We start from the raw sequence: 26,380 nt of genomic DNA, 5'->3' as shown, positions 1-26,380 counted from the left end.
GAACAGCGCAGAAGTGCCACATCACCGGTCCCAATTCCTCCCATGGCTGATTTTATAACCACATCGTACGTGCGCACGCTCGAAGATGGCGTCACAACGGGCTGCAAAAGAATCGAGCCCCACCCACTTCTGGCTCACAGACATGTTCACGCGGGTAGCAGAGTCCAACATCTGCACGAAACCGTCCTCCCTCGTCCAGGACCCACGTGTACGACCGGACATTAAATTCAAGTGCCCCATGTAGCAGGAGTATAGTGCCCTTGGCAGAGGTCAGAGGGTTCAGATCATCTGCAGCCTGCGGTGGCGTGCTGTTACCTTCCCCGAACATCTGATAGTGGCAGCCATTGGCGGCTGCGGCGTCCAGGCTTTTCCGGTGTAGACGCTTAACCGGTGGCGCGCAGTGTGGAGAAGCGCCACATGGGCGCAGACCACGAGGACTTCTCGCAATGTCGGCTTGTCCGCAGCCCTCCGGTCGTATGTCCAACCACCCAACTTCTGTCGCGGTGCATGCCCGATGGGGCCATTGTGGGATGGTTTTCACAGGCCCGAGGTCGCCATCGTACGAGAGGCCGACAGGGCCGGCGGCGGCACAGCACCGCTCCGCACTCGGCCGGCTCACAAGCGTCGGATATCGGCGTGATTTGACGGCATCACGCATGGCGGACACAACCGCGGGCGCACGGCGCGCGCCCGAAGGGATGGACATGTACCTACGGGAGTCAATCGCAAGGCAGGCCAGATCTGGGCAGGTGGGCTCAAGACAAGCGCATCGAGGCCAATAAGGCGCGCCCGCCGGTGGGCTGGTGGGGTTACCTCTGCCAAGTGTGCCAGCTCCTCGGCCCTGCTCTTGTCGATCATTCCCTGCTGCCGTGCCTGCCGCCCCCGGCAGCGACGGCTCCGGGATTTGCAAGGCCCGGACACATCAAAAGCAGTCGTGACGCTTGCTCCGCGCCCAGCCCAGTTCAGCCCAGTGCTGCCCACTTCTTGACAGTTGCACCTCCCACAGACACGACTCCTACGCGCCCCACGACTCCCAGCTTTCGCTCCACCATTGCATCCATACGCTCAATTGCCTACCACCATGCCTATCCGCAACCCTTTCAGGAGAGGCCCCGGCGGCGTTGATGTCCAGGACGAGAACCAGCGCCCGAGCGTGGCCCGCGCCCGCAGCGAAGAAACCGGGTTCCAAAAGGCGAAGACTACTGGATCGAAGCCCATCGAGATACAGGAGAAAGAGTACAAGCTGAGCGGTGAGTTGCCTCGTCCGCCCGAGGCTCCTTGTCGGGGGCCGGTTCGGCGCACCTTGCACGTTCCTCCATGATATCATGCGCGATGCCGGGAAGGCTGTCACTACAGAGCGCAGCAGCTGACATGTCGCAGAGATCAACGATTCTGGCGTGTTTCTGCCGGTACGAGCACACAGTCCTCCCTGCGCTACGACCTCGAGTCAGGCGAATTGCGATAAGAACATCCCCCGCTGACATCACTGTTCCAGCCCTCGCCAACCGAAAAGAGCACTTTCTGGGGAGGCAAATCGCGCGCTTCCACCTCGTCAAACCATCGCAGCGTCCTGAGCGAAAACGAGCCGTTCAGCATTTCACGCGAGTCTTTCGACTCTTACCGCCGGTCCTTTGTACGTCTCCCTGATCGGAAGCGTCCGGTCGCGATATGCTCACAGTGACGATTAGGATATATCTGCTCGGTCGCCCATTTGCGAAAACCTAGATGTGCGGCCTCGTCAAAGCCTTGACTCCCGCCGCCTCCCGCGCTCTTCCCTGAACGAACGCCGTTTCGAACGACCGATTTCCACGACCGAAGAAGACTTCGAGGACGTCGGGCTCAATGACGAGCCGCGCCCCACGGGCGAGCCGCTGAAGCAGAAGAAAAAGAGCTTCTTCGCCCGGTTTGGGGACTCATCGGAGAACCTCTCAAAGCCTGATAACCGGCCATCTTCGGGTCTTGGCTTCCACCTGGTCGGAGGGAGGAAGCGGGGCCAGAGCGGCCAAGGCGCGGAACTCAGTCCGATGTCGCGGTCCATGGACGGTATGAACCAGGTGTCGGTTGAGTCGAAATGAAAGCGCGATGGCACGGATACGATGGGACAAATGGTGGGGGTGCTTTGGATGGTATATATAAGGTTTTTTTTGGTATGGGCTTGGCGTTCTATGGAAAGTCCCAGCGTGTTTCACGCGGCAGAGGAATACGGGTTCTCACGATCGTTTTGACTGGCTTAGGCAGGGCCCGTATGGCACCTCGGCGGGGCGATATACAATGTAATATATAATTAGAGCTGAGTCTTGTACACAGGCATTCGATCAGCATTGGTTCAGGCACCAACCCCTATCGAGTGCCAGTCAGCCCCCTATCTAGACCCTGAGATCTGAGACAACCCTGTCAGCAGGCACATGCCCCAGGTCCACAGGCATCCGTCTGCAGATTCAGGCCAGTACAGATGTATATAGCATTCATGGTACAGCCAAGGCGATGAAACACCCACCACAGAATTCATCTTGGTCGATCGGCTCGGAATTGCGTCTCTGCATCCACCACGTGACCCGAAACGTTGCACAGGTGCGTTGTTCTGTGACTGGACACGTCGGTGGTTCAGTTCTTAGGCCCGGCGCCATGCGGATCCTGGCGGGGGGATTCGCACGAGTCATTCGTCGTGGCTGCCGGCCGCCACCGCCCGCCAGACCGCTTGATCTGGCGCAAAAGATTCTGAGCCAGCAGGAAAGATAATCTTCGGTTCGCGAGCAGAGTGCAATTCCCTCACACCACACGCAAACATGGCCGGAATCAAGCGCAAGCAGACCGAGGCGCCCGCCGCCATCAAGGCCTCCGGCGACAAGAAGATCAAAACCGCGAAAAAGGCCTCGGCCGCCAAGCCCGTGAAGGAGGCGAGGAAACCGTCCAAGAAGCACGCGAAGCCCGCCGAGCCCGAGTCGGAAGAGGAGGACCTCGTCGAGTCGGACACAACTGAAAGCGACAATGGCTTCGCCGGCTTCTCCGCGAAGGAAGGCGACGGGGACGTGAGCATGGCGAGCGGAAGCGACAGCGACGTGGAGATGGAGGACTCGGGTGCTGCGAAGAAGGGATCCAACGCAGCAAAAGCCGTGACGGAGAGCGGATCGAACGGTATGTGCAGTCCTCGGGCTCCCGCTGAACATGCGGCTGTCCTGTTCGAACCGCCCGGAGTGCTGACGATAACGCGCCCGGCAGGCAACTCGAGAGAAGCGCACCAGAAGCAGAAGCAGCTTGCGAAGGAACGCAAGATGAACAAGCCGCTCGGCGACGAACTCCACCGGTCGAAGAAGATCTGGGAGCGCTTGAGGCTGAAGTCGCACGTCCCGAAGGATGAGCGCAAGAAGCTTGTCGCGGAGCTTTTTGACATCATCACTGGAAGGGTCAAGGAATTCGTCTTCAAGCACGATTCGACCCGTGTCATTCAGTGCGCCCTGAAATACTCGACACCGGAGCAACGCAAGATGATTGCGCACGAATTGAAGGGCGAATACAAGGCTCTTGCGGAGAGCAGATATGCAAAGTTCCTGGTTGGCAAGATTCTTGTGGATGGGTAAGCGCTGAGACTTGAAGCTCAACCCTCAGACCGTTTACTGATTGATGTCTAACAGTGACACCGAAACCCGCGAGATGATCATCTCTGAGTTCTACGGGTCAGTCAAGCGCCTGATCAACCACCCTGAAGCATCCTGGATTGTGGACGATATCTACAGAGGCATGGCAACGAAGGCGCAGAAAGCAAGAATCTTGCGAGAGTGGTATGGTGCCGAGTTTGCCGTCTTCAAGGCTGGCAAGAACGAGGACGTTACCGCGGATCTTTCCGAGATTCTCCAGGAGTCGCCGGAGAAGCGGAGACCCATCATGGATTACTGCCGCATCATGATCAACTCGCTCATCCAGAAGAAGATGACTGGCTTCACCATGCTCCACGACGCCATGCTGCAGTATTTCCTTGCCACCAAGCCCGGCAGTGAGGAAGCAACGGACTTCCTCGAGCTTCTCAAGGGCGACGAGGAGGGCGATTTGCTCAAAAACTTGGCCTTCACGAAGAACGGAGCTCGCGTTGTCTGCCTCGCTCTTGCTTATGGAACCGCCAAGGACAGGAAGAACCTTCTGAGGATGTATAAAGAGAACATTGAGATCATGGCCTTTGACGCACACGCTCATCAGGTTCTCATGACGGCTCTCGACGTCGTCGACGACACTGTTCTCACCACCAAGCTCATCTTCCCGGAACTCCTGTCTACCAATTCCAGCATCGAGGTGCAACAGGAGAAACTGCTGAACCTCGCCAACGACAAGATCGGCCGCATCACCATCCTGTATCCCCTCTGCAGCCGCGCGAAGTGGCTCTTCCCGAGCCCCGAGGACCTGGCCCTCCTCGACGAGGTCCACTCCATCCGCAGCACCACCTCCAAAAAGGACTCGGAAATCAGGAGGAAAGAGGTCGTGAAGGCCTACTCGGCAACCATGCTCAACGTCATCGCCGCCGACCCGTCGGCGCTCGCCCAGTCGTCCTTCGGCTGCCAATTCATCACCGAGGCGCTCCTCGGCGCCAGCGCCGACGACAAGGCCGCGGCGGTCGAGGCCGTCGCCGCCCTCGCCGCCGGCGACCCCAACGCCGAGGACCACCTCGCGCAGACGCCCCACGCGGGCCGCATGTTCAAGACGCTCGCCACCGGCGGCCACTTCGACCCCAAGACGAAGACGACGACCCTGGCCGACCCGCCGCTCGGCTTCGGCGACGCGCTCTACGACCAGACCAAGGACCATCTGGTCGAGTGGGCGACGGGCGCGGGGTCGTTCGTCGTCGTCGCGCTGGTCGAGGCCGAGGGCTTTGGCAAGAAGGAGAAGGTGCTCAAGGCGCTGAAGAAGGAGAAGGCGAAGCTGGAGAAGGCGGCCAACGGTGACGACAAGAAGAAGGAGAAGAAGGAGGAGAAGAAGAAGAAGGGGGAAGATAAAAAGGATAAGAAGAAGGAGGCGTCGGCGAAGAAGCCGAGTGGCAACCCGGGATCGAGGATATTGTTGGAGAAGTTGTAAATGGGCCGACGCGAGAAAGAAGAAAAAGTTTTTTTCTGTTTTGGAGGAGGGGCATTTCACTGGCGTTTTCGGCGCGGCTGCTAGGAAATATCTATACATAGTGTCCCTTTCTCAGTGTGCGAATGATATGGGCTGGGCATGAATAGTGTTCTGGCAATTCGTTCTTGAGGGGCGCGTGTGATATGTTGGCTTGGGTGAGAAGTGATGCCCAACATCGCAGAACGATGGGAACAGTTGAGCGTATCTTGACATCCAGCTAGCGTAAGCCACCGCCTTCGCAATACGGTAAAACGTGAAGGCGATAGCCCAGCCGTATTGTCTTTGTCTCTATGAAGCCCTGAAATATATCGACAACACCCGGAGTCTCGCAACGGTACATTCTGGTAAATCTCATCGTGTACACCCCACCTTCCCACTAAATCAAGAAACTCATCTGAAAGGATCAAAGAACTTCCAGCAGAAGAATACCTACTTCCCAAGCAATAGAATGTGCAGACGAATATGCATGGGGGCTGCTCGGCAAAAAAAAAAAAAAGGTAGCGTAACGCACGGGCTACAAAAGAAAAATACAAAACGTACAACAGCCGGGATTCCCCAATGGTCACCCACTTGAGTACTAATCGGCCGGTTCGCAGCTTGAGTACGGCTGAGCGGACGGGAAGCCCTATATTCTGCGACCTATGGTCGTACGTGAAAAACAGCATTGCAACTAACGTTTATGACTAGAAGTTGACTGGCTGTCCACTGTCACTCAACCCCCATACTCTGTCCAGTAAGTGTCATGTTTCTGACGTATCACCCACTGCACTATTCTGCTATCTACGGTGGTGACAGTCTTCGCTTGCATGATCCATAACCCAGCAGGTCCACCTGGTGTCCCGCGTTCTTGAGCGCTGTCTTCTCGTGCGGCTTTGCTGGCTGTGTGGAACACCCGCCATTGAGACTTACTGTTCCTTGCGGGTCTTTTAGCAGAAACATGAAGTTTTTGTGTCCTGATAGTCGTAACACGCTACCGTTTCGAAGCGAGCTAGTAAGTATTGTAAGGGAAAAGTTTAAAGTCGTTTCATACATTCTTGGAGGGCGATGTGCGCCTACTTATATCATGATATCAAGGGCATTATTCTACGTTATTGAGTACAGATCCAGTTGACCAAGTGTGGTGCCTATGGCTATGCACGACAGTTCGTCTAGTGTTCCGTACGTGTAAATCACCCGCAACGGTCTTCCCGGCAGTTTTGGGTTTTAGTCGTGTCAGCCTTGAGCCTTTGACCCTTGTGAGAAATGCACTCATGCGTATGACACTGTGACGCGTGTATCATTGCAGACCCCGCCCGCCCGCAAACTTTCAACTGCGTTGCTGACCGATGCTCTTACATCAAGGTTACTCCAGCGGCTCGCACCCCACCCCATAGGAAGGCCAAGAGCAGGAGGTTCCAGTACGAGAGGTGAATACGTTCCCGAAACATGCTGGTCGACTACCAGAGTCTGCATCGAAACAGGTCGATATTGGAATGTTTACCTCAGCGCGAGAGCGAGTCACACTTTGATAGAACCTTCCCTTGAAATCTTATTTTTTCTTACTCCATGTTGCCGGCCTTAGGGTCGGCACGAAATCAGGCGCAGACAGTGCAGGCCTGACCCCCACACACCGCAATCATCACGAAACGAACGCCGACATGGCGCCCAGCTGCAAGGGTCGGGATCCCTCTGAGATGATTTTGAGTGTATAGAAGTACGCAGTGTGATCTGTAACTGCTGCTGTGCTTGCAAGTAAACGCACTCGGGTTACTTACGCACCTCATTCCTCTATCCATTTTGTTGCGGACATCCTCAATCAACGTTAGCATGGGTGTCGGTCTGCAGGCTGACTGGATTAAAGCGTGGTCTAGGACCGTGAGTCAATTTTCCCATGTCACGTGGTACACTGTTTGAAGCAAATGAGGGCACACGTGGTGCAAACGGTGAAGACTATGGCAGGACCGAAAGCACGGGAAGAATTGCGGCGCCATATGATGTCCAACAGGTGGATAGGCTCTATAAGGAGATGAAACCAACACGAGTGCTGCGCTTACGGCGCGAAACAACCCTGCTGACGGATTAGCAATCAGCAATGACGCGAAGGATTCGATCCCAGGAGACTCGGAAAGTCCCAGCGGAGGCTCAACGATCCCGGGTGCCGTTTGCTTGGGACGTGAAGCGAAGTCGACCTTACGGAGGATAAGATCCGCGAAGGATTCTCTGGGCAAAGCAGCATTTTCTGGGAATTCAGAGAGGTTTCAGGCGGTGTCGGAGAGCTCAGCCTTCCGCCTATGATTACTTGGGCCAAAATCAAGAAATCGCAGGTTGAGGCGTTAGCATGGCATCCACCAACACTCGGTAGTGCTGCAGTGGCGCGGCACTGTCCGAGTCCCGCCGCAACTTGTAGACCACTTCCTGCACACTCCTCTGATTACTTGCAAAGGCCGGGCGAAGACTTGGCCGGATAGAAGACAAAGACAAAGATCGGTACATGCCGGATGTTGGGTTCTGAGTTTTGCGGGCGAATGAGATCGGAAGGAGCTGCTGCAGGGGACGGTGGCGTCTTTTCATGACTTTTTCCCCTCCCCTGCTCCACGTGAGCAAGGCACAGCTGCATCCCCGCAGACCGAAGATGGACCATTGTTAGCGTGCAGCTTGCGGATTGCTTGCCATGGCGCTACTGTACACTACCTGCCGGGGTGGCGTGCGGCGCACCGCTAAGCGCGACATAGAGGGTGGAAGTGAAGTGAAGTGCTTGAATAGGAAGTCTGTGATCGGCAAGCCATGTGTAGCAGGTCGATTCCCCCGCGGCTATTTTTGTAGTTCAGAGTGGAGATGGAGAGAGAGGAAAAGGCGGTCGCGCTTTGTCAGAAGCTTGGGCCGGGGAATGGGCGCCAGGTAGAGTTTGCTGAAGGATTCGAAAAAAAACCACGGACGTTGTGGACGTTGTGGACGTTGTGGACACGGCGGAGCGACTGGAGGAGCAGAGGAGACTATCTTATGACACCGAGGACCGACGCTGCATGCGGGCAGCGGGGAAGGCGTCGTCAACCTCTTTGTCACCCTCTGACGCTGCGCAAGAGGTCGGATTCGGATTGCGCAATGGGGAAGAGCAGGATGACTCGCGCGTCAGCAGGGAAATGAACCAACAGACGCAGCACCGGGATCCCGAAAATCAGGAGAAGCGGCCGAGCCTCGCGGATCTCGAAGTTTCGCGCAAATCATGCTCGCGTGGCCCACGCGGCTGGCTACGCCTCACGCCTCAGCGCGCCGGGCGCAGGCATCGCGAGAGCAGCGCTCTGGCACCGCGACAACGGCCCCCAAACTCAGGGGGGGAAAAGGCAGAGAAGCGCCGAAGAGGAGCGCAACGGCGTCGGCAGGGAGCGCGAGGGATGATCGCTGCAGGCGGGGTGGTGTCGACCGATTCCAATGGCATGTTGACGACGAGGTGTTGGATCGAGTCGGTGAGCGGCCGAATGGCGTGGCCGCCGACGACGCGCGCACAGCCTCGGCGCGCACGAGCTGGATCTGCGCCCGTCGTCGAAGCCTCCGCGCTCGCTTGTCTGCTTTGCGCAGCGCTGCGCCGCCACCAGCGAGCATGACCGAGCACCACCAAGCTCCAGCAAGCACCAGCCCGCACCAGCCCGGGGAAGCGCAATCTCCAATCTCGCCGTGTTCTGCATGCCCGGCCGCAGCATGTCATCATCGCGCCCCAATATTTGACGTGATTGGACGCGCATCCGTTGAGGCTTGCGCTGCCGGGCTAAGATCAGCGCTACCTGGCAAGGCTGAACCGCTCACTGGCGCGCAGGCATCCCCACGCATCGCTCCGGCCTGCTTCTGCCACCGCCAGCCTGCTCGTTGCTGTGTGCAGTGTCTGCGCGGCCACGCCCAGCCTCGTCCTGCGCAGTCCCGTCATGCCGCCACGTCCTGCCGCTCGACCGTAGAGGCAAGAGGCGCTGCCGCCGCCATGGAGCAAAAGAGACGGCGGCCTGTGTGTTGTGGGATGCGCCAAGCTGGCATGTGGATGGTCTCCTCTGTGGGGCGTAGCAGGCAGCCAGAGGGGTGCGTTTGCTGGATGGTGACCTGTGCTGCGGACGGCCCGTTGCGGCCCTACACTCTCCCTCCACCTCGACGCCGTGAAGAGTCAAGCCGCGACGGGGCCTCTCCCCTGCCTATTTTTATCCGCTCTCGTGGTCTATCGTGTCTCTGATACTTAACTGCCCGGGAGGCCCTGCTTAGCAAGGCTTTTCCAGGCACCATTTGCATCCACAGTAAGACCTTCCCCGGCCGACTGCAGTATTAAGCAGTGGCTGCTCCCTCTACCTTTCTCTTCCGCGTGGTTTGCCCTCTTCCGGTTCCCTTCTCTCCCACATAAAATCCCCCAAGATGGCCGGAACGACCACAACCGCGGACTCCGCTGCCACCTCTGCGGCAGCCTCCTCAACTGCGGCAGCAGCCTCCTCAACAGCAGCAGCCTCGTCTTCCGCTTCCGCCTCCGCCTCGGCTTCTGCTTCCTCATCTTCCGCTTCTTCGAGTGCTGCCGCATCGTCAACCTCTTCGGCCGCTTCAAGCTCCACTTCCTCCTCTTCGAGCTCAACAACCTCCTCCTTGTCCAGCAGCTCTACTTCCATGTCCAGCTCGTCATCATCCGCAAGCTCGTCCACAATCAGTGCCAGTGCCAGTGCCAGCGCCACATCGACTCCTTCGACGGGTGGAGGCTCATCAACTACCACCATCGTCTGCGCTTCCATCTTCGGTGTCTTCGCCTTCGCCCTCATCATCTCTCTGATCGGCATCTGCCTGCACAAGCGGCGCCAGCGCAAGAACCGCGCCTCGTTCGACGCCGAGAAGGCAAACATCACTCGCAGCTTCTCCCACCACCGGGGCGACTACAAGCGCGTGCGCAGCGTGTCCGACGTCGCCTTGATGCAGAGCGTCAGCAGCAACAACAACCCCTACGCCGCGGGCGCCCTGTCGCCACATGTCACCTCCGTCAGCAACAGCCCGCTGCCGTCACCCGCCATCACGCCTCCCGAGCGTGCCGCCCCGTCGCCGCCGACGCGCAACCTGACAAACGCCACCGACTCCACGTACTACACCACCGAGGAAGGCTCAGACGACACGACGCCCGACATCAGCGCCTTCACCATCGTCAACCCCTCCTCAGCGGCGAACCAACCCACCTCCCACCCGGCCGCGATCCCCACCTCTCCTCCGCCGCAGTACCAACAGGTGCAGCAACAACAGCAACAACAACAGCAGCAGCAGCAGCAGACGGACCCCTACAACCAGCCCCTCTCCCGCGCCCGCGCCCGCGCCACCTCGTCGAGCAGCATCCAGCTCTACATCCCCTACTCGCAGACCGCTCCGACCGTCTCCCCGCTCGCCCGCCTCTCGACGTCGACCCTCGTGCCCCTCCAGGTCCAGCGCACGCAGTCGCCCGAGAACCCGACCCAGGGCGTGTCGAGCCTGCAGGGCTCCCTCCACAGCAGCGAGTCGTCGTCGGCCGGCTCCGCCGTGCGCGACCGCGTCCGCAACCGCCACGCCTCGGCGCCCGTCATGCCGCCGCCCGCCATCATCCTCGAGACGCCGAGCCCCTGCGTCGGCAACGACGAGCGGCGCGAGCACGACGCCGCCGACGGCAGCGATGGAGACGACAACAACAACAACAACAATAACAACAATAACGGCAACAATCCCCGCCGCCTCTCGCCTCCCACGTCACCCAGCAACAGCAGCAGCGGCGGCGGTGGCGGCAGCACAGCGACCGGCCAGCACAGGCAGTCGGCCTTGTCGGCGCTGACGGCGGCAGCCGCCTACTCGCCCGCGGGCGCGACGACGACGGTCGCCGCCGCTGCTGTCGGGAGGAGGGCGCGCAGCGCGAGCGGCAGCTCGCTGCCGCGGTACTACTCGCCTCAGTCGTCGTTCGACGACGTGGCGCTGCGGACGGTCGAGGACGTGGGCAGCGAGACCGAGGCCGCCGAGAGCGAGGCGGCGGCGGTGGCGAGACGAGGAGGAGGACAGCGGCCGACCGTGGCTGAGGCGGCGCCGTTGTTTGGCAGTCGGGGAAAGAGGCCGAGGTTGAGCTCCATCGTTAGGCGGAGCTACGGACCTTGAGCGTTGGAAAAAAAAAAAGCTTCTTTATCTTCTTCCTTTCTGTTTATTTCGGCTGAGGAGGGGCTCTTTCTTGGTTTGGTGATGATAAGATTTCTATCTGTTTCTCTTTCTGTTTTATTTTGATGACGATATTCGGGAGGGAGATACCACGGTTGTTTCTGTTTCTGTTCCTGTTTCTGTTTCTGTTTATTTGCTTTTATTTTCTTTTTTGCATCGTTTGCAGCTTGTCGATATCTGCCGCGAGCGCCACACGGATTTTGAGGAAGGAAGAAGAAGACTCTGCAGTGTCAGCTTCGATACCCCCACATTAGGCCGGAATTTGATATGAGAACGAAGTAGTACGAGAATGAAGAAAAAAAGGAATATTTTCTTTCCTTCTGAAATAAGCAGCAATTGTCCTCATTGGGCTTTCTGAAATGAAACCTGGGTATATGCCGCCATGAAGGACGCTCGCCAATTGTACTTATGCCTCAGGCGCGCCTGGTTGGTCTGCCTAGAACCACTTATGGAAATCCCCAAGTTGTTCTCTCTCTCTCTCTCTCTTTTTTGTATACCAGACCGTGGAAATGATTCCTTTGAAAACCGTTTCCCATGATATCGAAACCCAAGACGCAGCTCACTCCTCGCATTGGGATGACGATCGAAGGACGAGAGACCCGGAATTTAGGTCAATCCGGTAAAGTTTGGGATCCTTGTTCTTCCCCGATTTTCGTTTGCAAACCCCACACTGAGAAAGAAGGAGGAGTGAGTCCCTTTCTAATCTTCGCCGCTCTTGTCGTTCTTGCCGTCGACATCCTTGGCCAAGGCTCCGGACTGAAGCTCCCTGCCGAACTGCTCCAAGCGAGCCTTCTCCTTCGCCTCGTCATCCCTCTTGCTCTTTTTGAACAGCTCCTTGCCGTCCGCGATGTAAGCCAGGACCGTACGGCCGTCGAAACTGCGACCGTTGAAGGCCCTCACGCACTGCTTGGCCGCAGCCTGATCGGTGAACTTGACGGTCACAACGCCTGCAGGTTCCTCATTGAACACGTAGAGCTTCTCAACTTCGCCGAACTTCATGGCTTCCTCCATGATGTCTGCCTGAATGTCGTCTTCGGCCTCGGGGTCCTCCTGTGGGGTGTCAGCCCTGCTACTTACTTCATGTTTCCCCCAAAGGCCATACCTCAAGCTCGTGGAGTGTGAACATGTGCTTCAGGATGACAGTCTTCTCCCAGCGCGTGCCAGCGCCATCAGAAGCAGTGGGAAGCTCGTAGCCATCATTGTCACCCCAGTCGGTCAATTTGCTATGAGGTGCCGTCAGCATCAATGTGACCCGAGACTGCAAGAATGTAGAGCATACTCCTGCATCTCCTTCCTCTTTGCATCAGCCCTCTGCTTGTCCGTCTTCTTGGGTGCCCAGGCTGGCTTTTCATCGCCTTCGACCACCTTCTGTTTCTTGAAGGATGAGTCCGCGACCTGAACCCTCATATTGCCATTGGCGCCTTGCTTGAAGTCGAAGGCAGTGTCATCTAGCATGTTGATGACCATGGGAACAGACTCGGGGCGGTAATAGATGATCAGAGCCTCGCCCTTGAAGTTGCCTTGCTCATCGGTGTACATCTTGATCCTCTTCTTCTCGCTGTCCGGGCTCTCGAGGATGATGCCATACTTGGAGAAGACTTTGTCGATGTCTTCGTAGGTAGCATCCAGGGGGATGGACGTAGCGTAGACGGCGGAGCTGGCGCTGGTTTGGGGATTCTTCCCCTGACGCTTTCGGCGTTTGCGAGGCTGGTTTAGCTGGGGGGCAAACGCACTCCTAAGACGGGGTGGGGATGTGACTTACACCCTCGCCTCCGCCATTCATCTTCCTCTTTTTGGCCTTGATTTGCTCGCTGACATCCTCAGACTCGTCGACACCAGCGACCTGGTAGGCTTTGCCCTGCTGTTCCAAGAGATCCTTGTCCACCTATTTCCGGAAACCCATCGGTTAATCTATTCGGCCCTCGACAATCTCACACCGGCAATGGTGCGCGCTGGGCAGCCCGTTGCAACCAGAAACCAGACAAGCCAGGGATGGGTTTGGGCTTCGCGGAGAGGATTTTGATTTCCCCCAGTGTCCGCGGCAGAGGGGGAAGCGGGGCGTCAGCGTACCGTAGGGACCCATCTCTTCAGCCTGTCGTCAAACTCCCACTCGTTGCCGTTGGCCTCCTCCAAGATGAACTTATTGTCAGGCTTGGACCAGGAGATGCGCTCGTCCGCATCGAAGTCCTCGCGGTTCCTCGGGAACTCGTTGCGAGCGTTGGCCATTGTCGGTGTCGGTGAGCGGCGCGACCGCGCGGAAACTGACGCGATAAGGCTGCAGAGTTGTGCACACAGCCGCGAGCTCGGCGATCAGAGCGCGGTATCCAGCACGGCCGTTAAGTTGAGAGGTGAAGCGGACGGATCGTGTCGTGGTTTGGAAATCCGACCGGTGGTGTCTCTGGTGAGGGCGCATGGAGCTCAGTCGCGGAGCTCTTTAGCGCATTACATCACTAGCGGCTTGGCGCTAAACATGCACGCCCGCCGTTGGTTCACGGCACGTTGCAGAGCACGGAACGCGATCGCTATGGCGCCCGCTCATTGGCTATTACGTACTCACGTCTTCCACCAATGCTGGCTGCTGGCCTGAGATTATTATCTACTTTTTACATCCGCCCAAATGCACATCTAACCAAAGACCGTTTGCCAAAAATGCGGGCCAAGCAGCTACGAGAAAGAAAGGAAGGACGGCGACGCGTTACAGCCTCGCCGAAAGGGTATCGAGCTTGCCCAAGACCACCAACTGACGCCCCAGGTCGTTCCAAGGTATCTACAGCATAACCTGTGAAGCAAGCCAATGGCACTCGGGCATAATTGACCAACTGAAGAAAAACGCCTAGTGGAGGGGTTGCTGCGAGCCCATCGAGTCATGGTTCTTCTCGTGGCCCTCGTGGCTCGAAGTGCGCACAATTGAGTGACGAGACATGGCGTCATCATCCTCAGGGGTCTTGGCCTCACGAGCAAGCTCAACGTAGTCGTACGCGAACTCACCGATCTCGACGTCGTCGATACCGAGAATTTCCTCCTCTTCGGTGGCACGGAGCCTCAGGGCTGGGATCCAGGTGCCCAAGAAGCCAAGAGCACCCAAGATGATGCAAGTTCCGCCGAATGAGTAGGCGCCGCCTGCGACAGAGTCGGCAAGCTGGTAGCCCAGCTGGATCCAGTTGTGGTTGAGCCAGCCACCATCAATCTCAGTGGTGCCATCGAGGTGAGCGATGTAATCACTATAGCACAATTAGGTTGTTTCACACAGCGATGGTGAGGAAGCGGGGAAACTTACGCGGCAAAGAACGCAGTGAGGATGTTCCCGACGAAGCCGCCAACGCCATGGACGGCGAAGATGTCGAGGGCGTCGTCACAGCGGAGAAAGTACTTGAGCTTGGTAGCGTAGTTGCAGAAAGCCCCGCCGCACACGCCGAAGACAACAGCAGCCCAAGCAGGCACGAAGCCAGATCCGGGGGTAATGGCCACGAGACCAGCAATCACACCGGAGCAGAAGCCGACAGTAGACCACTTCTTCTCAAGCCTGTAGTCGACCAAGCACCAGGTAATGCCACCAACGCAAGCCGCGAGGTTGGTAACAACAGCGGCCATCACAGCGCGGACGTTAGCTGCACCGGCAGAACCGGCGTTGAAACCAAACCAACCAACCCACAGGAAGACGGTGCCGATGACGATGTGAGTGACGTTGTGGGGGCGGTAGTTGAGCTCTTGGGTACCGTGGCCACGCCTCTTGCCCAACATGTAGGAGTAAGCCAGCGCAGCAGTTCCGGACGCGATATGAACGGGAGTGCCTCCAGCGAAGTCAATCGAGCCCATGTTCGCAGCCCACCCAGATGGGTTCCAGGTCCAGCAAGCAATGGGGTCATAGATGATCGTCGACCAGATGAACATGTAGATGACGCAGGGGAGCATGCGACCACGCTCAGCAACGGCACCGACGGCAAGCGCAACACTGCCAACATTTCATTATTTTTCGGCATTGCATGGGGACGGTGGTTCGTAAAAACTTACGTGATAGCGGCGAACATGCCCTGGAAGATGGCGAAGAGGAGATCCGGAATAGTGGCAGCCGCAACGGAAGGAGCGCCAAGGACGTTCCTGAAACCAATGTTCTCGAGGTTGCCGATGTACTTGCCTGCCGAGTGCGAGAAGGCCAAGGAGTAGCCCCAGAAGAACCACTGGAAAGACACGACGGCGGTCGCCATGACGGAGAGCCAGATCAAGGAAAGCGCCGACTTCCTACGAGCAAGGCCGGAGTAGAAGAAGCTGGGCAAAAATTAGCGAGGCGAAAGCTTAGCACTGAGATGCTACGTACCCGACACCCGGAATCATGAGCAAGACCAGAGCGGTCGAGGTGAGGATCCAGGCAATGTCGCCCGACTGTCATGATGCGCATCAGTACGGGTGGCTTGCCAGTGGGGCCCGAACAAGGTACTGACCTGGTAGTAGACATTGAAGTCTTCCGTCAGACTGTCGCCGCCGGTGGCCGGGGCATCGGTAGGGAAGGCCTCGAGCGGGACGTAGGGCAGAGCGGAGGTGGCAGCGGCGGACATGGTGGATGGTGCTGGCGCGTGCCGGTTCAGACGGTCGGGTTACGAGGAATAGGGAAGGCAGCGGGAGCTGGACGAAGTGGTTCTTGCGGACGTCACGGACGCCGGGAGGCGGGAGGCAAAAGAGTGGAAGGGTCGGAGGCCGCAAGTGGTGTCGAGGAAGCGGCTTTGTGGGGGAGTTAAAGAGCAGGCGTGGACGTCGATCGCGGTAATTCGCTCCGGATCCGCGTTGCGGGAGGCGGCGGGAAAAGAAGCGAGCTAACGAGCTTGACACGCGAGGCAGTAACGGGCGCAACTGTTATATGAAAGGGCACCTCTGGTGAACTAGGAAGCTGCGCTGCAGGGCCTCAGCTTCCGCTCATTCCTGGGCGCGGTGCCCAGCCCGCTAGGCCGCGGTGGGAAACGGGGTCGGACGCACGAACGGGCGCACCGCAGCCACAGATAAGCAGTGCTGCGAGAGCCAATCGCGGGGCCGTCTGCGGCGCAGGTCGAGCCACCCCCGTGGGATGGCCGATATGGCCGCAGCTCATCATTCACTTTTACAGGCACCAAACCACCACGCTCGATAGCACCTGCCACCGACCTCGACGACGAGCCGCGGCCCAGACATCCGCCCTGTGCTTCGGTCCCGGGTGTCCACTGCCCCTGCCCGCGCTCCCGCGACGAATCTGCTCCGACGCACTGGGCCGGCGATATGATGCCACATGCCGCTGTACTGCAACCAGGGCGCGCAGTTGCTGCCGCCGCCGTGGGTTGTGCTGCGTCGTCTGCTGCATGCATCCTTCGCCGCAACGCCCGTGGTCCTTATCTCAGCCGGCTCCGCGCGGGCAAGGCGGACGCCCACGCCGCTCGCTCCACGCCCTTGCTTAAGGTTGGCCGTTGGAGGCGAGCGCCCGCGCCGCCGTTCCAGGCGCTCTCGGCCTACTGGCAACCACCGAGCGGCGGGGCTTGAGCGGGTCGTCGGCAGCGTTCCATGCAGGCGAAGATCATGGGGATCAGGCTGCCAGCTCGCCCGCCTGCAGTCTCTCGTGAGATCTGCCCGCCCGCCCCCATGTCTTGGAAGTCCTGTGCATCCTCTTGTTCCGCTCGTTTCTACAGACTTTCCCTGCCCAGCGCCGCCAAAACGCCGCCCGTCCCCGACTGGGCCACTGTGACGCCCTGACGTCTGGGCGCTGCGCGTCCCCACGCGAGTGCTTACTCGGACCCATGGCCGGCTGCTTCGACTGGGAGGGCCCAAAATACCACCATTTACGTCCGTACCTGTGCCCCTGCATTGGATGCTGCTCTAGCTGATGGTTCGAGTCGCAGGTTCTGCACCTGTTCTGCTGCCCGGCACCCGCCGGCTTCCCGTGCGTGTTGGGGACACGCGCCTCTGCGGCACCACAAATCTCCGTCCAGCCACTGGCGCAAGGTGTTGCGACTCTGATCGAGGGCTTACCCTGTCTGAGCCATCTACGCCTTGGTAAGCGAGGGGCACAGCTGATAACCGCGGCGACGGTGATTGGCGTACGCCATCGAAAATAGAGCGACAACCCCAAGTCCGGGGCTTTCCTTGGCTCCAGCTGCTTCTTTGCGATAGTTCCCCGTGGTGCCTCGTGTCCATCCACTTCCGGAACCCCGTTGCTGGCTGAAGTAAATAACTGCACGGGCAAGCCATGCTTTTTCCCGCCCGCTGGCGAGACCGTGCTGCCCCTTCATCAGGCGAGTCTTCACACCAGCCGTCGCTGGTGGAAGGGGCATAGCTTTGACTCCTCTTTACCGCTAACTTAGAATGCCGATGGGGCCGTCCGGCACTGACCTTGCAGGAACGTCGTCGCTGGTCCTGAATAAAGAATTGCAGAAGGCCGTTCGTCAATACACCATCAAGCGTACTTCTCCCATCTCTGGCGGGAGACATCTCCCAGAGACACGATCCTTCGCTTTGTCCGATGTCTGTTTTTCGAAGCGGTGAAGGTCTTGCAACCGAGGAGTTGAGGTCGCACAACACTGAATCAGATCCGGCAACACGGCTGCGACAATGTGGACCCCCCGTGCCGCGGCGTAGGACACAAAGACCGGGGACTGTAGCCACCCGTCACGATGCTACTCCCTCCCGCCCATCGATCATGTTGATTGGTTGGGAGAGGTTCCCTCGTTGTCCGCGTATCAAGGCCCCGCCACTCGGAGTGAACTTTACTTCTGGCGTCTGAGGTCAGCAGAATTCCGCGTGGACTCGTCACGTCCAATCTTGTAGCCCAAAACTGCGAGTTCCTTCTATATTCTTCATTGACACCGTCAAGCCCATCTGAGTTGTTCCACGGCGGTTGGCCCCCTCGCTGACTTGAAGGCGCTACGCTATGGCGGCGCTCTTGAAGTCTGCTTTACTGTACCCTAACAATGTCGCACAAGGAAGCGCCTGCCTGAGGTTTTGCTTGCATATGCGACCTTGAACACAGCATTGACGACGACACTGCAGGAGGCGGACTGCGTTGTTGCAGCACCACATGCGACATCTGCCCTGGCATGACGTTGATTTCCTGCATTTATTCTTGCTTTTGCTGCAACCAGTGGCAGTTTGAGATCAAGGGTAGCCGAGCCAGTTTTCGAGATTGTTCTTCTCATTTATCGGGCATTTTGATGGCAGTACCGGGCAGCTAGGAACCTGTCAGCTCGCGTGCGCCCGCCATGTAGTAAGCGCTGCTCCTTGATGCTGACCCGTAGCGTCTCCTACTAACGGTTTTTGACTTTACTAGGTAGACAAGGAGAAACGGTTGTCTGCGTGCGAGCGAGTCGTTGGATGAGGATCGGCCAGATTCCCTAAAGCAGCAAGAGATCCACTCCTTGTACGCTGGGTCGGGCCAATGGAGCGAAACAGTACCAAAAGGCAACTAGCGAGAGAACCCTTCTCATGCTTCACAGAGTACACTCCTACACGAAGCCTCTTGCACCCACCAGGGGACAGCATGATACATTGACGTGTCCCACGCGGCGGATGAAACCCCAGACTGGCTCACGCTGCTCGAGCAACGTTTAGCAAAAAAAAAAAAAAGATTGCATTTGCGGGGAGTTGCTGGGATGCGTTCGCTGTCCAAAGAGAGCACTTGTGACCCAGAACAACCCCCCTAAGCGTCTTCCGTACAAGGCTCCCAACGCTTGTCCCAACAGCTTATAGGCACTGGCGGTCCGTAGAAGTCAACCGTGCGCAGCTAGTTCTGGAGCCATGTAGGATGGCGACCGGGGGAGTCGGAGGTAACTGCTGCGTTCATGGAAGACATTGCACACGGTAGTTTTCCATCCACAAGCGTGCTTGAGCTTTCCCATGAGTCCCACGCTCTGCGAGACGATTGCGTATTACCGCATGAGATCGCAACGATCACCGAAGGCGTCTTTCATGGGGTGGGTGCTGGCCGTGTCCGGCTGACTCCACTAGCACGCCGATGCTGCTAGCCGCGAGACAGATGGCAAGATCGCGACAGAGGCGCTGGATCGGAGTTGCGGCGCGAAGCCGGGGGAAACAAAGAGTGCCCGGTGGCGGCCCTGGCGGACGGAAGAGCGGACCATGGGCGGAGGCGTCAGCAACGCGGTCTTTCGGAGGCTCTCACGGCAGGCTTCACTGAGGGCCAGAACGGGGGATTTTGCTCCAACCGCGGCGGAGGCTGGGGATCCACGTGGAGAGCGGGTCCTCGGAGGGCGACCGGCGGGCGAGGTGCCCCAGCCGCGGCACGCACCGCAGGACTTGGGGCGGGCCATGGTAGGGCTATGGTAGGTTGCGGTGATTTGACGGCGAGTGGTGCCGTGTGGGCTGGAAAGGAGCCCCGAGAACCTGCTTTCGCCGGGCGCTGGCAGCAGGGCACAGACGGGCGCGACGGGCGCGACGGGCGCGACGGGATCGTCTGGTTGCGCCGCTTGTTTTTGCGCGTTGGCAGTGCGTCCCATCGCCGGCTGCGTGCTCTCGCGCCCTCTGTTGTCTGGCTTTGTTTAATCAAGCAGAAACCTGAGCGTCGCTCCAGGCTCTGTCCGCGCACCGCCACACGCCGAGGCTCTGCTCCCGTTCCCGCGCGCCGGAACCTACGCCCAGGGCCGGCTAGCTCCAGGCCGATCGCCTGCACTCATGAGCTCCAGCGAGCCCACCCAACGAGGCGTCCGCTTCACGGAGCCCGAGCATGACAAGAGCCAGCCCTCCGCACCCGACGACAGTCTAGCAGCCGCTGCTCCTGCTGACCCGACCATGGACGCACCTGACCTGCCGCGCCACGACTCGTCGACCTCGGGCTCAGGCTCGAGCGGCGAGTCGGATCCAGAGCGCGCACTCGGCGAGCGCATCGCCTACGACGACGACGACGTCGACGGCCAGTACGAGTTTGCTCCTGCCGTGTCGACCACCCCGCGCGATGAGGTCCCGCCCATGGCTGGTGCCGCCCCGTACGGCTACGCTTCTCGCTCGCGAGGAGGCAGCGGCGGCGCCCCGAACGGCGTGGGAGTGTACGATGCCGCGCCGAATGCCCAGCTCCAGCCGCCCGCCATGAACAGCGCCCGCCCGCCTCGCCCGTCGGCCGTCCGTACCCCGTCCAATGCATATGCCCCTCAGCGGCGTCCCCAGCAGTATTCGCTGGGCAGCAACGGCGCCCGCCACCGTGCCTCGTCGACGAACCGCGGCAGCCGCCGCAACCCGAATGCCGAGTACCGCGCGCAAGAGAAGGCCTATGTTGAGCGGATACGGCAGGACGCGCCGGACAACGACGATTTCTTCAATCCCGACCTGCGCACGCCCAGCCTAGGCTACAGCACCGAGGACTCGGAGACGGACGACGAGTCGCCGTCCACCACCGACTACCTCGAGAACGACCCCTATGACCAGGAGACTCTGCTGTACTATGGCAACGACGACCTCGAGCCGTCGGTGGAGGAGCTCAAGATCCCCGAGAACAGGGAAAGGCTGGAGTGGCATTCCATGCTGGCCAGCGTTTTGACGGGCGATGTCGTCAAGCAGGAGAAAAAGCGTCTCATCGGCGGCGGCGAGCAGCAGGGAGACAATACAATCAAGACCGAGATCTGGATGGGTGTTCGTGCCAAGTGTTGTGGACGCACTCTGCAGGCCCAACGGCGGCTCATCGACGACGGCCGATCGAAGGCCAAGACCCTGATTGAGGGAATCATCACCTTCGAAATCAAGGGAGAGGCTGAGGTCGGTCAGACGGCTGCACAGCAGGTTGCAGATATGGTCCAGAAGATTGGGAAGTGCGAAAGCCTTTATCCTACCTGGGAAGCACTGGAGCACGCTCAGCCTCGTGCAGCCTCGGCAGCCTTCCGTGAAAGTTGCGATGCTGTCATCTCGTGGCACAACACCACCCAGCTCATCAACACGGAACTTTCAATTCTGAGGAGCTGGGTTGGCAATGATGAACTGGACTTCTCGAAGAGGAGGGACCGCATGGAGAGAGACAACCACCTCACTGACGACTCCTCCTTCATTGACCGGATCCTGAAGGAGGATGGCCTGAAGTCTCTTCAGAGCAAAGACAGTCTTCTAGTTGGCTTGAATAACGTGATCAACAAGGCGAAAGCCACGTTGATCGCCAATGCAAGTGCCTTCCAGGAACGTCATCTTCCCCCCTATATCGAGGAACTTCTTACCCTGATCAACTTCCCATCACGCCTGGTGCAGGAGATTATCCGCATGCGCCTGTCCTACGCTAAGCGCATGAAGGATCCCGCGCAGCAAGGTGTGATGATGGCTGAGCAGATGATTGCTCAGTTCCAGATCCTGCTCAAGTTGGCCATCAGGATCAAGGAGTCATACACCGTGGTCTCGCAATCCGAGCCTGGTTGGGATCCTCCGCCGTGCATAGAAGAAAATTTCGATGCCGTCGTACTGGACGCGCTCAAGTTCTACTTCAAGATGCTAAACTGGAAGCTTTCTGCAAACAAGAACACTTTTAAGGAAGCCGAAATCCTGGAGCAGGAGTGGGAGTTTTCCAAGACCCTTGGAAAACACCTGGAAGGTGGCGACGTGGAAGTTGCCGAGCAGTTCAGGTAATTATCTTGCGTGCCGGTGGTTTCGTTTCTGATATACTGATCATTCCCAGTTACTTGACGCAAAAGTCTCTCTCTCGCCTCACTGCACATTTCGAAAAGGAACTGCAAAGACGTCCAGAGGAGGTTGCTGGAGCCGAGATGGATAAACGTTACAAGCAGATCCTTGATTCCGTTCGTGTCCGTCAAAGGAAACTGTTCCGATTCTCTAGGATCCTGACCACACGGTTCGAGAACTCCACCGAGTACAACATCAGCCTTGTTCCCGAACAGGTGCAGGATCTTTTCGAAGCTCTTGAAATGAGCGGACACTTTCTTGTGGAAACACAGACAACAGACAACAAGGGCTTGTACCTCATTGCTTCCCCCGTTTTGTTGGACCGACCACAGGACATCCAGTCTCTCCTTGGAACTTGCTACCACACGGAGGAAGTTACGGAAGATCCAACCAATCCCTACTTGTTGATTCTTAGGCCAGAAGACCCTCTGCGCTGGCACGGACCTACATCCCAGGCCCAGTTTCGGACGCCGCACCTTGATGTGAAGATCGGCCGCATGAGACTCGTTGCCGATGGCGCACAGACGCGTCTGGCTAACGCCAATGCTACCTTCTTGCAGTCAGCTAATGTCGAGCTGACCAAGATCGTGGACCAAAGAGCTAATCTGCCTCGTGTCAACGTGGAGCTGCAGCGCATCAAGAAGGTTGCTTATAAGCTGTCAAACACCATCATGGACAGTGTTGAGATCATCCGGAGACAAACCTTTGGCTTGGAATGCCAAGAGCTGATTCAAACCTGCTTCGCCTTCGCGACGGAATTCGGACAGCGTTCCGTTTACTACATGGACTTCAATCGTCGCGCTCTAAACAACCTCAAACTTACCAGGCTTGCCCTTGACTGGGTAAGCTTCATTTGTGATGACTGTATTGCGTCTGATCGGAAGACGTTCAGATGGGCTGTGGTGGCACTCGAGTTTGCTATGATGATGACGCGAGGCCAGAACATCCTGTCGCTAAATGAGGAGGAGTACGCTCGGCTGCGTGCGAAGGTTGCTGGGTGTATGTCTCTTCTGATTTCTCATTTCGATATCATGGGAGCGAGATCGACCATGGCGGCCCAGGCTGAGAAGCAACGCATCGATGCGATGTTGGGCAAGAAGCAACTGGACATCAGTCGCTTGAAGAATGATGAGGAGTCAGCAGAACTTGTCCGTGAGGGATGGCTCGAGCAGCTTGCGGAGATCGACGAGATACGGAAGGTCAAGGAGGCAGAACGACAGGCTCTTGGCCGCGTCCTGGAGGACTCGAATGAGGCCGATCGCGCTCTTACGTACCTGTCTTCCTCGGCAACCAACGTTACCCTCAGATGGCAGCAAGGCCAGTTCATTGGCGGTGGTACCTTTGGATCGGTCTACGCAGCGATCAACCTCGACTCTAACCACCTGATGGCCGTCAAGGAGATCCGTCTTCAGGACCCCCAGCTCATCCCGACGATTGTATCCCAGATCCGCGATGAGATGGGTGTCTTGCAGATGCTCGACCATCCGAACATCGTGTCTTACTACGGCATCGAGCCTCACCGTGACAAGGTCTACATCTTCATGGAATACTGCTCTGGGGGCTCTCTTGCAGGCCTCTTGGAGCATGGCCGTATCGAGGATGAGACTGTTATCATGGTCTACGCTTTGCAGATGTTGGAGGGCCTGGCTTATCTCCACGAGAGCAGCGTTGTGCATCGCGACATAAAGCCAGAGAGTAAGTTGGATCTTCTTTGCGCCATGGAAACTTGCTAACGAGGTGCAGATATTCTCCTCGATCACAACGGCGTCATCAAATTTGTCGACTTCGGAGCGGCCAAGGTCATCGCCAAGCAGGGCAAAACGTTGGCTGCGGAGCACGCGGCGACACGTCAAGGCAGGCAGAAGTCGATGACGGGCACGCCCATGTACATGTCGCCCGAAGTCATCAAGGGCGAGAACAAGGGACGCCTGGGTGCCGTCGACATCTGGTCTCTTGGGTGTGTCATTCTCGAGATGGCCACTGGACGACGACCATGGGCTAGCCTGGACAACGAATGGGCGATCATGTACAACATCGCCCAAGGCAACCCTCCTCAGCTGCCAACGGGAGATCAGCTGAGCGATCAGGGAATCGACTTCCTCAAGGCATGCTTCGAACGCGACCCTGGCAAAAGAGCCACGGCGGCGGAGTTGCTGCAGCACTCGTGGATTATGATCCTGCGGAGCCAGCTTTCTCTGGAGCCGCAGACACCGCAAACTCCGCTCAGCGAGACGTCATCGGGATCCGGAAGCTTGCATGCGTCACGGCAGAATACCATGTACTAATTGACGGTGACTCATTTCCATCCTGTCTTTCCTTCCTCTCCTCCGGCATGGTAGCCGGTCTTTACTTTTCCACTCTCAAAAAGCAAGCACAGCTGTTGTCATGACACGCGGGAATTATGTTCCAGCAGCCTTTTCTTTGCATATACGATGGTTTGCATCAGCGAGGAGTACACTTGGACGGTTTCTAGCACGGCGCCTTTGTTGCATGGGTAGATATTGTACAGTAATTCAATGTGCACACTCGAATAGGACTGGGGCCGATAGGCGTGAATTGTGACTCGAATCGTGCTAGCATGGACAGCGTGCCGGGGACAAGCTGGGGCGGCACTGCAGGCCGAAATTTTTTCGGCGGGCATGCGGACTGTGAGCCAGTAGAAACGACTGCGATGCCGGAGCAACCGCTAATGCCGCGGGGATGCGAGGGCGGTGAGGTCACGCCGATCAGCGCGCGCGATAACAGTCAGTAAATTTCCAGCTCTCAAGGCTGCCCAACACCAATCCATTCCACCTCACACCCTTCTCCCAAAGCAATTGACTGCCTCCGCTGTTGCCCACTCCGCCGCATCTCCCTCGAGCTCTTCCATCCTCGACTCCATCGCCTCCAACCGTCACAATGACCAAGGGAAAGGTAGCAAGCACACGCCGCCCGTTGCGGGGTTTGACTCACTGCGGCTTGTACTGACTGTTGCGATAGGTCTGTCTCGCCTACAGCGGTGGTCTCGACACCAGCTGCATTCTGGCCTACCTGCTCGAGGAGGTGAGTTATCATGCTGTCCTTGCTGGAGCTCCCGCTGACTGTCAATGCAGGGCTATGAGGTCGTCTGCTTCAGTAAGCTGCTGCAACCCGCCCCGCGCCCCGCATACCGCTAATATGACCCAGTGGCCGATGTTGGCCAGGAGGAGGACTTCGAAGCTGCCAAGGTCAAGGCCAAGCAGATTGGTGCCTCTGCTTGCTACGTTGAGGACCTCCGCCGCGAGTTCGTTGAGGCGCTCTGCTTCCCCGCCATCCAGGCCAACGCCATCTACGAGAACGTCTATCTGCTCGGCACCTCTCTTGCCCGCCCTGTGATTGCTCGTGCTCAGATCGCCGTCGCTCAGAAGGAGGGCTGCTTCGCTGTTTCCCACGGCTGCACTGGCAAGGGTAACGACCAGGTCCGCTTTGAGCTCGCCTTCTACGCTCTCCAGCCGTCCATCAAGGTTATCGCCCCGTGGCGTGACCCGGTCTTCTACAAGCGCTTCGCCGGCCGCAACGATCTTCTTGACTACGCTGCTGCGAAGGGCATCCCTGTCACCAGCACCAAGTCCAAGCCCTGGTCCATGGATGAGAACCTTGCCCACTGCTCGTACGAGGCCGGCATCCTCGAGGACCCCAACACCACTCCTCCGGAGGACATGTGGAAGCTCACCACTGACCCCACCAAAGCCCCCGAGGCTCCTGAGGACTTCACCCTCTTCTTCGAGAAGGGTCTCCCCAAGAAGCTCGTCTACAAGAAGGATGGCAAGGACACTGAAATCACCGACGCCGTTGAGCTGTTCCTCACTGCGAACACCATTGCCAGGAAGCACGGTGTCGGCAGGATCGACATTGTCGAGAACAGGTTCATCGGCCTCAAGTCCCGTGGCTGCTACGAGACCCCCGGTCTCACCATGCTGAGGGCTGCTCACGTCGACCTTGAGGGTCTCGTCATGGACAGGGAGGTCCGCGCTCTCCGTGACCAGTTCCTCACCTTCAACTATGCCAAGGTAAGATAAGACGCACTTGGACTACCGAAGCTGGCTAGCGCCGAAGACTGACTGAACTCTCTAGATCCTCTACAACGGTCTCTACTTCTCTCCCGAGCGTGAGTTCCTGGAGGACTCGATCGTTTCCTCGCAGAAGCACGTCAACGGGCAGGTCCGCTGCCGTGCCTACAAGGGCACCTTCAGCGTTCTGGGCCGCTGGTCCGACACTGAGAAGCTGTACGACATGAGCGAGAGCTCCATGGACGAGATTGGCGACTTCGAGCCCAGCGACACCACTGGCTTCATCAGTGTCATGGCCATCCGTCTCAAGAAGTACGGCAACAAGAAGGCCGAGGCTGGTGAGGATCTCGTCAAGCCCTTGGTGTAAGAAGATTTTGTTTCAGGAGTTGGGTCGTGTGGGGAACTATAGAACCAAAAACTTTCCGGATGTTTATGTGGATCTGGAGTGTTAGTCAGGTAGGAACTTGTATATCTAG

General features: G+C 58.1%; 8 protein-coding genes across 8 annotated transcripts; 5 read left to right on the top strand and 3 right to left on the bottom strand.

Annotated features, from left to right (window-relative positions):
* Window positions 1-1,081: 1,081 nt before the first annotated feature.
* Window positions 1,082-2,075, top strand: BKCO1_600036 (uncharacterized protein; the record flags this gene model as incomplete). The annotated part of the gene is made up of 4 exons (XM_020277904.1): window positions 1,082-1,250; window positions 1,381-1,409; window positions 1,496-1,633; window positions 1,689-2,075. The coding sequence occupies 4 exons, from the start codon at window positions 1,082-1,084 to the stop codon at window positions 2,073-2,075; spliced, it is 723 nt and encodes a 240-aa protein (XP_020133913.1).
* A 711-nt stretch (window positions 2,076-2,786) lies between these two features.
* BKCO1_600035 (pumilio domain-containing protein) lies at window positions 2,787-5,061 on the top strand (the record flags this gene model as incomplete). The annotated part of the gene is made up of 3 exons (XM_020277903.1): window positions 2,787-3,135; window positions 3,220-3,574; window positions 3,633-5,061. The coding sequence occupies 3 exons, from the start codon at window positions 2,787-2,789 to the stop codon at window positions 5,059-5,061; spliced, it is 2,133 nt and encodes a 710-aa protein (XP_020133873.1).
* Window positions 5,062-9,401: 4,340 nt separating this feature from the next.
* On the bottom strand, window positions 9,402-9,833 carry BKCO1_600034 (uncharacterized protein; the record flags this gene model as incomplete). Its single annotated transcript, XM_020277902.1, has 1 exon — window positions 9,402-9,833. The coding sequence occupies one exon, from the start codon at window positions 9,831-9,833 to the stop codon at window positions 9,402-9,404; it is 432 nt and encodes a 143-aa protein (XP_020133874.1).
* A 175-nt stretch (window positions 9,834-10,008) lies between these two features.
* BKCO1_600033 (classical arabinogalactan protein 1-like) lies at window positions 10,009-11,199 on the top strand (the record flags this gene model as incomplete). Its single annotated transcript, XM_020277901.1, has 1 exon — window positions 10,009-11,199. One exon carries the CDS (start codon window positions 10,009-10,011, stop codon window positions 11,197-11,199), a length of 1,191 nt encoding a protein of 396 aa, XP_020133877.1.
* Window positions 11,200-11,955: 756 nt separating this feature from the next.
* BKCO1_600032 (nuclear mrna splicing factor-associated protein) lies at window positions 11,956-13,482 on the bottom strand (the record flags this gene model as incomplete). The annotated part of the gene is made up of 5 exons (XM_020277900.1): window positions 11,956-12,306; window positions 12,359-12,479; window positions 12,536-12,972; window positions 13,019-13,141; window positions 13,327-13,482. 5 exons carry the CDS (start codon window positions 13,480-13,482, stop codon window positions 11,956-11,958), a joined length of 1,188 nt encoding a protein of 395 aa, XP_020133878.1.
* Window positions 13,483-14,089: 607 nt separating this feature from the next.
* Window positions 14,090-15,809, bottom strand: BKCO1_600031 (ammonium transporter; the record flags this gene model as incomplete). Its single annotated transcript, XM_020277899.1, has 5 exons — window positions 14,090-14,477; window positions 14,534-15,208; window positions 15,268-15,522; window positions 15,572-15,636; window positions 15,696-15,809. 5 exons carry the CDS (start codon window positions 15,807-15,809, stop codon window positions 14,090-14,092), a joined length of 1,497 nt encoding a protein of 498 aa, XP_020133875.1.
* Window positions 15,810-19,896: 4,087 nt separating this feature from the next.
* On the top strand, window positions 19,897-24,161 carry BKCO1_600030 (ste ste11 ssk protein kinase; the record flags this gene model as incomplete). Its single annotated transcript, XM_020277898.1, has 3 exons — window positions 19,897-21,818; window positions 21,872-23,571; window positions 23,620-24,161. The coding sequence occupies 3 exons, from the start codon at window positions 19,897-19,899 to the stop codon at window positions 24,159-24,161; spliced, it is 4,164 nt and encodes a 1,387-aa protein (XP_020133876.1).
* Window positions 24,162-24,774: 613 nt separating this feature from the next.
* BKCO1_600029 (argininosuccinate synthase) lies at window positions 24,775-26,271 on the top strand (the record flags this gene model as incomplete). Its single annotated transcript, XM_020277896.1, has 5 exons — window positions 24,775-24,789; window positions 24,856-24,918; window positions 24,969-24,990; window positions 25,042-25,904; window positions 25,969-26,271. The coding sequence occupies 5 exons, from the start codon at window positions 24,775-24,777 to the stop codon at window positions 26,269-26,271; spliced, it is 1,266 nt and encodes a 421-aa protein (XP_020133758.1).
* Between the last annotated feature and the right edge of the window lie 109 nt (window positions 26,272-26,380).

Source organism: Diplodia corticola (genome assembly GCF_001883845.1).
Source record: "Diplodia corticola strain CBS 112549 chromosome Unknown scaffold6, whole genome shotgun sequence".
Taxonomy (NCBI): domain Eukaryota; kingdom Fungi; phylum Ascomycota; class Dothideomycetes; order Botryosphaeriales; family Botryosphaeriaceae; genus Diplodia; species Diplodia corticola.
This window is presented reverse-complemented; position numbering and strand designations above follow the sequence as displayed.